Consider the following 12730-nt stretch of genomic DNA (forward strand, 5'->3'; position numbering starts at 1 on the left):
GAGAATGAAGTAGTGTGTACCATTTCAGTGGATATTTTCATCTCGGTCTCCATTTTACATCCATCCCTGAATAGTTTTTAGATTATATCCAATTTTACAGCAATCTCTCTCTCTCTCTCTCTCTCTCTCTTAGGCTCTCTGATTGTCTCATCTCAGAGAAGGCTTGTATTAGTCTGGCTCCAGCTCTGTCTTCAAACCCCTCCCACCTCAAAGAGCTGGATCTGAGCTGCAATCATCCCGGGGAATCAGGACCAAAGCTGTTATCTGCTAGACTGAAATATCCTGTCTGTAAACTGGAGATTCTTAAGTAAGTGTAGAAAGAAATCCCAATGTTGTACTTTTTTGCATTATTTGTGTGAGATCAAATCAGTTTCTTCATACCTAGTGTAGTGGTGTATTTTCAAAGTTGTATTTACATAGCCACTTAACCAAATTAGATGTAGGTCACTTCTTTGATGCAGCGCCCAATATTGCAAATATGAATTTAAATTGTCCCTTTTGCAAAGTGGTCCAGAGGCATGAAGCGAGGATTAGAGGTCAGGCAGGGAAGGTGGCAGGCAGGGTAGTGAACTCCAAAGGAATCCAGAAGTCCAAAGCAATTATATGGTAGCAAAGTGATTAGTCAATTAATAGGCAGTTGGTAAAGGTAAAAACTAGTCCAAATTAGGCAAGAAATACATAATTAAACTAAGAGCACCAGTGCAAAATACGACCGCATAAAATGCAACAAAATACTCACCAGTGCTCCTATAGCCACCCATTTTAATTACGGATTTATCAGATACAACATTCCTCTTACAGTTATAGATATTCATCTGTCCTTAAATTATCAATTAGTTCAAGAACTCAAAAATGGATCCTGCATCTAGTAACTATAAACTATTAAAAAATGAAAACAATTGCAGATCGTATCTGTTTTTGAATATTATATGTGTGACTGTGTGTTTCTGTTCCAGAACCGACCATGCTTCTGTCAACAGAGCACGACCACGTTTGCTGAGATGTAAGTCTTATTTTTTTGCTTTTACTTCGCTGCATTTACCACAATGCCATTTCTACTGTCAGGTTATCTGGTGACATTTGTTTCAGCTTCTGCCCAAACTTGAAAAAGCTCTTGGCCAAGCTCTTGGGTGTATTGCACAACTCAGATTTTTTTTTATTTAAGTTAGGTTGGTAGATGGTTAGATAGCTAGAAGGTTCTGTTGTTAGTCTAGGGAATCCAGGGAAAGCCAGCATATGAAACTACGTTTTCAGTATTCCATCATTTTGGAAAACCACCCTTGGCTTTAAAATTAGACCAAGGTAAAAACCAGTAAAAGCTCCTCGGAGGACAGTATGCATCCAAATGCGTTATTTGGGAAAGCATAGATCTTTCTTCTACCTGAAGTAGTTTGCTGCTGAAAAAGAAAGTCAGCTCTATGCATCAGCTACTTTGAGCTGCTATGTTTCTTCAGATCAATTCATATCATCATATACCACAAGATAAAAATGCCCATTCTGTTTGCAACATATGGAACTGTTTTCACTAACTAGTCGTTTCATTTCCTACACATTATTGAAAATGTAAATGTAAAAGAGGAATCAAAGGAAATGAATATGAGTGTATAATGGCGTAATCCGTAACCATATGCATCTCAAACAGACAGTGTCTGCCCAGACCCCCCAGTAAGGGCTAAAACACAGGGGGGTGGTTCATACAGTTCATAAAACTTAGTTTAGTTAAAGGTACATTGTGTAGTTTTGATTGCCATCTAGTGGCGAGGTTCCTAAATTGCAACCAGCTGAATACCCTTCCCTTTACGATCCTAACTATGAATGCTATATATACATTTCTACTTATAGATCCCCTAAATACTCCACACTGCACATTTAACCAATATTTTGTCTTCTTTACTTTATATAGTATTATCATCAATGCATATTATGTTTAAATATTATAATGATATACTTATTATAATATAATTTATTTAATATATTTGTATTTTACAAATAGTAAGTACATTAATATGTACAGGCAAGCGTCATTTAAAATCATCTGAAGTTAATTTGTGTACTGAGTACTATGTACTGAGAGTTTTTTTAATACTCAGTTGAAAAGATAAATACTGTATGATGACATAGCCCGACACTGATTAATGATGAACAGCCACTTTAAAAAACAAATCTGCTGGTTTAGTTCATCGTTTTTGCATCAAACCTAAATTGAGCTGTTAACGAGTTTGTCAGGGCAACATTTCATGTTAAACTAGTTGACGTATGACAGATCAGATGAGATGTTAACTGAAGGCCCTGATCACAGAAAACAATGAACTTTTATACAGTATTTGTCACACTAACAGTTACACAGGTAATACCTCTCTTCTCTAAATAAAGAATGATTTAAGCTCTAATGATGATACAGTAATTGGTTAAGACATTTTTCAGATCATTCCTCTCATTTCTACAACTCCCCTTGGTCACTTCTCACAAATCATCTGCTGACACCTCTATATACGTGGACTTGGGGAAATGCAAGGCTGATATCAAATGTCATGAGAAACCACCACTTTCAAGCACGCCTTCCCATCAGAACAGGGAGAGAAATATTGCTTGTTATGAAGTTTATACTTTTCCCATATAGTGAATAAATATGTTTTGTGTTTGATAAGACATCCAGTGCAAGAGCTCATGTCTAAGGGCCGGTCCACACGGAACCTGGATTGCCTGAATCTGGAAGAAATGTTGTTGGATCTACCTTCCGTCCACACGAACCCCGTGGATTGGGTCCCTGAATCCGCAATCTTTTAAATCCGGTCTCCAGAGTGGAAAGATTCCAACCCGCCACCGGATCCGTGTTCGTGTAAACGCCCGATCCGCACATTTTCTAACCCGATGACGTAATTGCCCCACGTGAACGCCCCACGCCCCGCCTCGCAACCTCAGCCTGAACCCTTATTAACCCCGCTGCGTCACTTCATAACAGCAACAACATAAACTAAATTGATGTTGTTAAGAAGCAGCTGAGGAAAGGGATGACATTAACAAGCCAAACTTTTATCGATTTGCATCGGACCATTGTTCAAAACCGTTTTTTAAAAGTGTCAGCAATAGCCTATATGAGCAAATCTGACATGAAAAGATTTTTATTATAGACGGAAGTTTCAAAACGGTAACTTAACCGTGTGATTGTGTGTTTTGGTGTATTTTGTGTTTAGAATGTGTAGTATTGTGTGTCTGTCTGTGTGTCTGTGTGTTTGTTTGTATTGGGGTGCTGTGTTTGGAATGTAAAATAATGTATTTCGTGTTAAGAATGTGTAGTATTGTGTTTGTGTGTTGGTGTGCTGTGTTTTGGAATGTACTGCGTGTCTGTGTGTGTGTGTGTGTGTGTGTGTGTGTTGGTTAGGGATGAGAATCGAGAACCGGTTCTTTTTTAGAACCGGTTCCTAGTGAACCGATTGTTTGGAATCGTCAGCCAAATTCTTTAACGGTTCTGCTATCGGTCCTCTGTGGCGTTGCGCATGCGCGAACTTTTTTAGTTTCTTCTTCAGACTTCAGCAAACATGGCAACTAGGCAGAAGTTTGGCTCTATTTCACACGACAAAAATGACACCTACGCCACTTGTAACCTGTGTAAAAAGTCTATTTCGTTGAAGGGAGGAAATACAACAAATATGAATAAGCATTTGAACACACATCATGGAATTAAATTACAGGAATGTCATGTCTTCGATGCATGCAGCAGCTCAGCTAACGTTGGTGCTTCATCTCTTTCTGTCCAAGGTAAACTCCTCAAAAGTGATCACAACCACTCACTGTGTGAAGCAATTTGCCTTTATTGTGTGTAGTCGATCAAGTTATCTTCTGTCCCTTCGTTTGAAGCATACATTTTAGCTCCGGCATTGGTCTCCCATTATTGATCACTTCACGTTTGGATTGAAAGTCCAGTTTTGAGAAATGTTTGATCGTAACGGTGTTAATTATCGGAGGGCGTGTGTTATCAGCAAACGTTCGCGTTATCGTGTTAACCCATTATTAAACTGAGCATATCGTCTTTTAATCCATTATTAAACTTAGCATATAGCTACGCTAGCTTAGCTATAGAATCTTCCCTTTTCAGCCCCCTACATTGAGGCAGAGGTAGTGTTTGCCTCCCCTCTTAATGTGGCTTTATGTCAGCTCAGCAAATTCAGCGATTTTGTTAGTGCCATTTGTTTCATTGTGTAAACCAGCTTTCACTATATAAATAATCTCCATGTCCATCCAATTTAGCTGATGACGTTCAGAGTCAGACCGGTTCAGAGGCTGGTAGTCTGTCTGGGTCACAGGCTACAGCTAGCACGTCTTGTACACCTCTAGCCCATCCTTTCTTCGAGGCAGGGAAAAATAAAATGACAGAGGAGAGGATCAACGAATGTCACCGAGCAGTGACTAAGTTTGTGGTGAAAGGTTTGCACCCTTTTACTACGGTAGATGTCCCAGATTTTTGGTAGGTTAATTTCTAGGAACATGTTTAAATTAAACAGAATACATTTTATTTAAGTTATGTAAGTTTTATTTTAAGTTCAAGAGGAATATGTATACATTTTTGGTTATTTTTTTTTTTTTAAATGTGTATGTATACATACTGTATATGGTGTGTGCAGCATTATAGAAAATTATATAAAAGAAAATTAATGTAAATAAACCCGTTTGTGCTCTTTTTTTCACCCCTTGCCCAATAAGAATCGATAAAAGAATCGATAAGGAATCGAATCGATAAGCAGGAATCGATAAGGCATCGGAATCGTTAAAATCTTATCAATTCTCATCCCTAGTGTTGGTGCGCTGTGTTTGGAATATGTAGTTGTGTGTGTGTGTGTGTGTGTGTGTGTGTGTGTGTGTGTTAGTCAGCAGCAGCTGTCACTCCCCATATTCTGATGATGATGTTCTCTCCTCTCTCCTCTCCTCTTGTCTGCAGATGTCTGTGAGCTCACACTGGACCCAAACACAGCATACACAGGTCTCTCTCTCTCTGAGGGAAACAGAAAGGTGACACGTGTGAATAAGAAGCAGCCGTATCCTCGCCACCCAGAGAGATTTGATACGAGGCCTCAGGTGTTGTGTAGAGAGGGTCTGTCTGGACGCTGCTACTGGGAGGCTAAGTGGAGTGGGGGGGCTTGTATATCTGTGGCGTATAAAAGCATCAAGAGGAAAGGGGGTGATGACAGTGCACTGGCATATAATGACAAGTCCTGGGGTTTGTGGTGCTCTCCTGACAGTCTCTCTGCCAGGCACAATAATAAACGCACTGACATACATGTCCCCTCCTCCAGCAGAGTAGGAGTGTACCTGGACTGGCCGGCTGGCACTCTGTCCTTCTACAGCGTCTCCTCTGACACACTCACCCACCTGCACACGTTCCACTCCACATTCACTGAGCTCCTCTATCCTGGGTTTTATGTTTATTCTGAGTGCTCAGTGTCCCTGTGCCAGATCACATGACCTCCCCATGCTACAGGAGTCACCCACTCCTATTCATACACATGAGTGGTGCTGTGATGCTATGGAAATAGTGATATGTGTACTCTGTTTATACACCACTGCTTTGATGATACTATGTATATCTGTTGTATATTTTGTGCATTTTTTTAATTGAAGACGTGGGTTATAAGAATTGTTCAGCAACAATATGATGTATTCTTGTCTCCTTAAGCTTTAATTATTTGCTGCATTTTTTTAATAAGATGGTATGGGGTCTCTGTGTATGTGTATTGTGTAATTTAAGCCAAAACAAAAGTGAATGAATTTTTCCATGTGTCAATTTGAAAAACATAACTGATTTGGCCATTACATTCATTGCAGTACTATAATAAGTCAGGTTACATTTCCACCCAATGAATCACTGTAGCATGCAGGTAGGGTGAGGGCAGATGTGAGTTTGTCTCCAGAGTGACTCTTCAGGCAGGTGTTGGAATGAAATGTGTTCATTTCACGTTTAGATGGAAAGCTGTTCCTGTGCTCTGTGGCTTCTCACAGATCATCTTCATCTCTTCAGAGTGATGTCAGACATGTTTTCTCTTCAGACATGACCTTGGAGAAAATACATCTCTCATACAAGCTGTTATCATTCCTGTTTTATTATGAAAGACTGATTGTATGTTTTTTGTCCTTGTATGCAGCAAAGAATGTGTTGGCAGTCATTTTGATTAGCTCTTTGTGAAATCAACATTCTCTCTACTCTCTCTATTAGATAAAGTGTAGTGTGAGGAGCAATTCAATTTAATGACACAAACATCTAAATAAACAACACAAATGTCTTCAGACACAAACTACATGAGGGCATGACATTCATTTTCAAATAGAGAAAAAGAACAACATGATGATCATAGAGATGCTGCAGGTGATTATCCAGCAGTATGACTGTGTTTGGGTACATTTACAAATAAAGTTTTACACAAACAACAAAGAAAACAGTGTTCATTTTACAATCTTAAACGCAGTCATTATCATAATCATCATTGATATACTTCACCAATTCTCTCCCACTCTCTCCAAACTTCACAAAGAATAAACTCTTTCTGTGTGTGTGTGTACATGTATAAGGGTGTGTGTGTGTAAATGTATAAGGGTGTGTGTGTTGTGTGTGTACATGTACAGTATAAGGGTGTGTGTGTGTAAATGTATAAGGCTGTGTATGTGTGTGTGTGTACATGTACAGTATAAGGGTGTGTGTGTGTGTAAATGTATAAGGGTGTGTGTGTGTGTGTGTACATGTACAGTATAAGGGTGTGTGTGTGTGTAAATGTATAAGGGTGTGTGTACATGTACAGTATAAGGGTGTGTGTGTGTAAATGTATAATGGTGTGTGTACATGTACAGTATAAGGGTGTGTGTGTGTAAATGTATAAGGCTGTGTGTGTGTGTGTGTACATGTACAGTATAAGGGTGTGTGTGTGTAAATGTATAAGGGTGTGTGTGTGTGTGTGTGTACATGTACAGTATAAGGGTGTGTGTGTGTAAATGTATAAGGCTGTGTGTGTTTACATGTACAGTATAAGGGTGTGTGTGTGTGTGTGTACATGTATAAGGGTGTGTGTGTGTGTGTACATGTACAGTATAAGGGTGTGTGTGTGTAAATGTATAAGGGTGTGTGTGTGTAGTATCAGTGTGATAGGCCATATAATGATATTAAGCCAGGCTTCTCTGTCTGGGTTTGATCCTCAGGTACAACTGTGAGAATGAAAGAGAGAGAGATGAGCTCCATTATAAGCAGTGATACTGTAACACAGTAATATCTTCACATTGACATCTTCAAGAATAGATACAAATACTCTACAGCAATAACACACACACAAAGATAGAGTGACCCCCAGCAGGTTTCGGGGGATGTAGCCCTCCTTGACCCCACAGCGGGCCCACCACCACTGTGTCTCCTCCTGGTCCTCCCTGCACAGGACGGCCATGCAGTCCCCCTCCCTGAAGGACAACTCGTCCTCAGCCTCTGCCTCATAGTCCCACAGGCCATACACACCACCCCTCTGTTCATGATGCCCATCTTCTCCTGAGCACCTGTAACACACACACACACACACACACACATTAATACACACAGGCCATACACCACCCCTCTGTTCATGATGCCCATCTTCTCCTGAACACCTGTAAAACACACACACACACACACACATTAAGACACACAGGCCATACACCACCCCTCTGTTCATGATGCCCATCTTCTCCTGAACACCTGTAGAACACATACAAACACACACACACACACACACACACCTGTAAAACACACACAAACACACACGCACACACATTGAGACACACAGGCCACAGCAGCAGCAACTCCTCCTCTCTCTGTCTGAGTGGGAGGGGTTAATAAGGGGCATCTGTGTCCCTCCACTCCCCCTCCCTCTGCAGTCACTGCTGTTGATCCTCCTGGGATGGGGGCATGTAGTGGCTACTGATAGGGGCATCAACACCTCTGTGTATCTACTGTACACCTGCCATGCCTTGGTCCTTGCAGGGATGGGGCAGTGGACAGGGGCATCTACATCCCCCTGCCATGTCTTCTGAGGGGGCAGATACTGATGACTCTTATTCTCTGAGAGAAAGGAACCCCCTTTTCTTCATGGCTAACAGCACCAACACCTCCACTCTCTCTGTCTGAGGGAAGAGTTAGTTCATATTAGTGTCTGTGTGCCTCTGTCTGCAGCTGCTGCTGCTGATCCTCACAGGATGTGGGGCAGGGGTAGCATCTACTGCCAGTGTTCAGTCTTGATCCCTGCAGGGACGGATGTGTAGTGGGTGTAGCACCTGCATCTCACTGCCATGTGATCTGAGGGGGCAGATAGGGGCCACTCTAGAGTCACTCAGACAGAGAGAGGATGGGGGTGTGTGTGTGCTTCTGACACCCCTAAAGTAAGGAGGCTGCAAACACTTTTCATCTTATCTTACTTGATTCTATGGAGAGAGATTTTAAAAAGAAAGAGATTAGCAGTGATGAAAAAGTGATTAATATTCATAACAAGATCAGCAATTTTGCCTGTGGTACTATTACAATGATTTAATGTCGGCCCACATTAAATGTATTTCCTCAATATAGATTTCGACCTGTAGGCTATGGAATAGTAACTCCTATGCATCAAGACTAAACATCCTCTTAATGAAAATAATAACATTAAAAAGTTATGGTTCCCAGTCCAATCTCACCCTGAATAAAGAGAGATGAGAAATACGTTCAGGAGAGGCAGCCCCTACCAACAGATGAAGAGAGACTCTGTATGAGGCTTTATCTGAGGATGGCAAAGACAAAAGTCTAGCAATGAGAAAGATTGTTAAAATACTCATTGATTTTCCCCACAGAAATATTGATGAATAAAGAAAGAATGTGCATGAATAAACATGCACATACATCACACATGCATGAAACAAAATGCAAATGGAAGAAAAACAGGGTTAGAAATGCAGTAGTGGCGTGTCTGTTACGGGACTGAGCAGTGTCACCAGAACTCAGAGTTTAACAGCAAGTTCTTTGTATTTAAATAATGTTTGCAAAAACTAAATCAAACAAAATACTGAAGAGGGGGAAAATATAACAAAATGCTAAATTCTGGAAAAAAATCAGCAACTGCAATTAGTTGACAAATCTGCTAGCCTCTCCAAAGCCAGAGGACACATTTCAGCTATTTGAATCCCACTAGACATTGTTGGACAAGACAAGGATACATCTACACAGGTGATCAGCACCGTTTACGAACAGAGGGGTACACTTAGCAATCAATAAACACACACATGACAGGACAGACTCTGATACAAAAACACAATATAATGCAGGGTATAATCACCATGTTCCAGCCCTAAACATTCTGACTATTAATTTCTGCTGCAAAATAAGAAGACAAAAGGCAGACGCGGCTTGATCAGGGCAACCTCTGCCATCCCCACTGCCACAACCACAATGAACCTGGCCAATTACGCCTGGAACCAAATACATATTCCAGTCTCTGGACAGCACCCTTTTACTGCCGGACCGATGCACGCAGATATGGAAAACATCAACAAGTTGCCGATAACTTTTTATGCTACATACATCATCTTTTTTTTATAGCATAACAAAATAGTCTGTCGTCTTTCCAGTATGTCTGTGTGTGTGGACATGTTGCAATGTGTTGGCATTTTAGTGTCCGTGTGTGGTTATCAGTTTGCAATGGGGGCCAATTTGTGGCGGCAGGGCACCGATCCTGTTTGGTCACACCCAGACCGTCAGAGTGTCCCTTTTGAAACTGAGGAGGCCCCAACTAACTTTAGAAGTGGAGGCGGGGGTGAGGCAGTGGGGTGGTGTTTACTTCCTGATACAGGGCTTAACCACAAACTTGCAGTCGTTTCTTTGTGTCATCAAGTCAATTTTATGTTACACACATATGAACTCAATGCTGAAGGAGGATGTTCTGATGGTAAATGTGGTATTTAAGCTATAAAATATAATAAAAACCTTTTATGACGGATTGTTTCAGAAACACAAAGTTCACACTGAACCAGTTGACAACCAGTACAGGGTGGAAATAGAAAAAAACAATTGAATCGATAATTGATCTTGATTGTCAGGCATATAAAGGAATGCTCTAAATAGAAGCTCATAGACCTGTTGGCTAGAATCTGATGGTGACTTAGATTTTAAAGTAGACTAGGCTTCATTATGAATAGTTTTATCATATTGTCCTTGTGCTGAAATCCTGCTTGTCTCATGTCATGTGACCCCATACTGTAACATGTCTGTCCTCATGTCTCTGTGACTCTAAACATGGTGTCCGGAATCTATCAGATTTTCATCACTTGTTGGTACCAAGTAAGTAACACAGAACTAACTTTAGAAGTGGAGGCAGGGGTGAGGAAGTGGGGTGGTGTTTACTTCCTGATACAGGGCTTAACCACAAACTTGCAGTCGTTTCTTTGTGTCATCAAGTCAATTTCATGTTACACACATATTACAGATCTTTACTCACAATAAAAGAGAGAAGCTTTTCAAAATACTATCCCGTGTTCATTTTTTGACAGTGGTATTTCACTGACTAAACTCAATGGAGGACATTCAGTTTAATAGTTTGTCATATCTTTGTGACAGCGTGGCTATGTTTCTGATCTGATTGGTGTGAAGACGAGACCCTTCTCCTCCCACTTGCAATTTACTGTATGTTCTCATGGAAGCACATGTGTGTGTGTGTGTGTGTGTGTGTGTGTGTGTGTGTGTGTGTGTTTGTGTGTGTGTGTGTGTGTGTGTGTGTGTGTGTGTGTGTGTGTGTGTGTGTGTGTGTGTGCGTGTGTGTGTGTCGGATGATTCAAGCCAGAGAACCAGATGGAGACTTCAAACAAGTTTTTCTAAACAGAAGTCCAAAGTACGAGTCCAAAGGAAGAATCCAAAAAAACAGAAACAGGTCAGAACAGGTCAGGTCAGTCAAACAGGTAACAGACACACAGACTTGAATCCAAAAGACAAACAGGCAATGTGAGAAGGATCTTAGATCAACAACGGCAAATGCAGTAATACGGCTCTGTGGAGTGTACTAGACAACAGTACCTCACAGTGAGACAGATGAGGTCAGTGAGGTCTTTCAAAAACCCACGACTAATTGGGGAACAGTCTATAAGTGATGATATTCAGTCTTTAAAAAGCCCACAGCTGATTGGTGTTGATGTCCAGGTGAGGCCGGGCAGGACTGGAGTGGGCGTGGCTGAGAGGGCTGGTTAGGCTGATGAGGTGATACAGTGAGAGGGACGGAGGGATGAATGTGAGGTGGGGAAATACAGCACACTAGAAAATACTCTACTGTCACAGAGTGGGATTGAACAACTTGGGCCCATTCTTAAATGTTATTCAGCAACAATAAAAAAATCTAATGGGTAGGTGTGGTGTGCGTGTGTGTTCTGAGATCAGTGATGATGTGTGTGTGCCTGTAGGAGTTCATCTGATGACACTAGAGGTGTGAGGTGAGAGACAGACTCCAGATCAGCCTGTAGGAGTTAATCTGATGACACTAGAGGTGAGAGATGAGAGACAGACTCCAGATCAGCCTGGGTGACATTCACCCTCTGATGGCCTTTTCAGACAGTGATCAATGGTGCCTGTGTGGATTGCTGGGTTTAGTGTTTCTGTGAGTGTGAACATGTAATAAATGAACACCCTGAACAATGTCTGCACCCTGAGCTGACACAGAATACCAAAATGTGCAGTCCTGAACACTGACAGCACCTAAACCATGTTACTGTTTCTTTAAGGAAATGAATTCAAGGCTGAAGGAGGAAACTGGAAACTGTGTTATAACGGCTTGTACAGAAGTTCACTCTGAAAAAGTTAACAGCCAGTACGGGTAGAACATGTCTTAGGTGACTACACTGATCTCAAGGTAAGTGCATTTACTTGTTTTGTTGTTATATTGAAATAGATATGGGTATATATTTACATTTGAATCAATAGTTGATCTTGATTGTCAGGCATATAAACGAATGCTCTAAATATAAGCTTATAGACCTGTTAGCTAGAGGATTGTCGAGGTAGATTAATGTACACAGAATCTGATGGTCCCAAACTGTAACAAATTTGTCCTCATGTCTCGGTGACTCTAAACATGGTGTCTGGAATCTGTAAGAAATTACAGAAGTAGAGAAGAGGTTTATCCTGTGGTCACAGAGACCCTTACCCTTAGTGCTTTTTACAGCCCTTGGAAGAGAGTCATCTTCGGTACAGCTGGTGGCTGAAATACAAAACGAAACTAACTAAGACTGTGGAAAGAATGAAGAAGATTAAAACCTTTATCGTTATATTTTTAATACATGGAAAATGTCAGGCTGTACGTTTGAGAGTGGGGTGATATTTACTGGTGCAGCTGAGGTCAGACTAAATAGTTGGGTGTATAGTAGAACATTTTTACAAAATGCACCAAATTTTGATATGGTGGTTCCCAAGGGTCTACTTAGCAAACCTGCCTGACGCCATTAAAAAATCCAAGATGGCAGCCATTTTTCAAGATGGACGCCGAATGCATCTGCCAAAAATGGTTTTGCTCATACTTATGCATGTACTTGATGGATTTGCATGATCTTGGTGTCGATTTCAATGTTTTCTTGCATGCTGAATCAAATTGTTTTACTTTCACTAGCATTATAATACTGTAAATGGTAGAAAAATCACACTTTATATAAAATAACAACATAACACATCAAATATTACTCCTACTTTATATACAAAATATAAACATTAAATATACAC

At 40.8% G+C, this 12730-nt stretch overlaps 2 protein-coding genes across 5 annotated transcripts in view; both read left to right on the top strand.

The window, feature by feature from the left end:
• Window positions 1-5725, top strand: part of LOC105906447 (NACHT, LRR and PYD domains-containing protein 3-like) — a 38718-nt gene extending 32993 nt beyond the window's left edge. The window contains exons 8-10 of the mRNA XM_042703809.1: window positions 134-307; window positions 2649-2763; window positions 4948-5725. Of these exons, the coding sequence (XP_042559743.1) occupies window positions 134-307; window positions 2649-2763; window positions 4948-5460 (802 nt within the window). The 3' untranslated portion in view covers window positions 5461-5725. The remainder of the gene's footprint in view (window positions 1-133; window positions 308-2648; window positions 2764-4947) is intronic.
• LOC105894509 (NLR family CARD domain-containing protein 3-like) overlaps window positions 1-12730 on the top strand; it is a 74501-nt gene that overhangs the window by 43448 nt on the left and 18323 nt on the right. Inside the window, exon 1 of one of the 4 annotated variants that reach the window (XM_042703951.1) lies at window positions 11763-11867. The exons of the other annotated variants lie outside the window; for them this stretch is intronic. The gene's annotated coding sequence lies outside the window, so the exon portion shown is untranslated. Of the gene's footprint in view, window positions 1-11762; window positions 11868-12730 lie in introns of those variants that run through there. 4 annotated transcript variants of the gene reach the window in all.

Source organism: Clupea harengus, chromosome 26 (genome assembly GCF_900700415.2).
Source record: "Clupea harengus chromosome 26, Ch_v2.0.2, whole genome shotgun sequence".
Lineage (NCBI taxonomy): Eukaryota > Metazoa > Chordata > Actinopteri > Clupeiformes > Clupeidae > Clupea > Clupea harengus.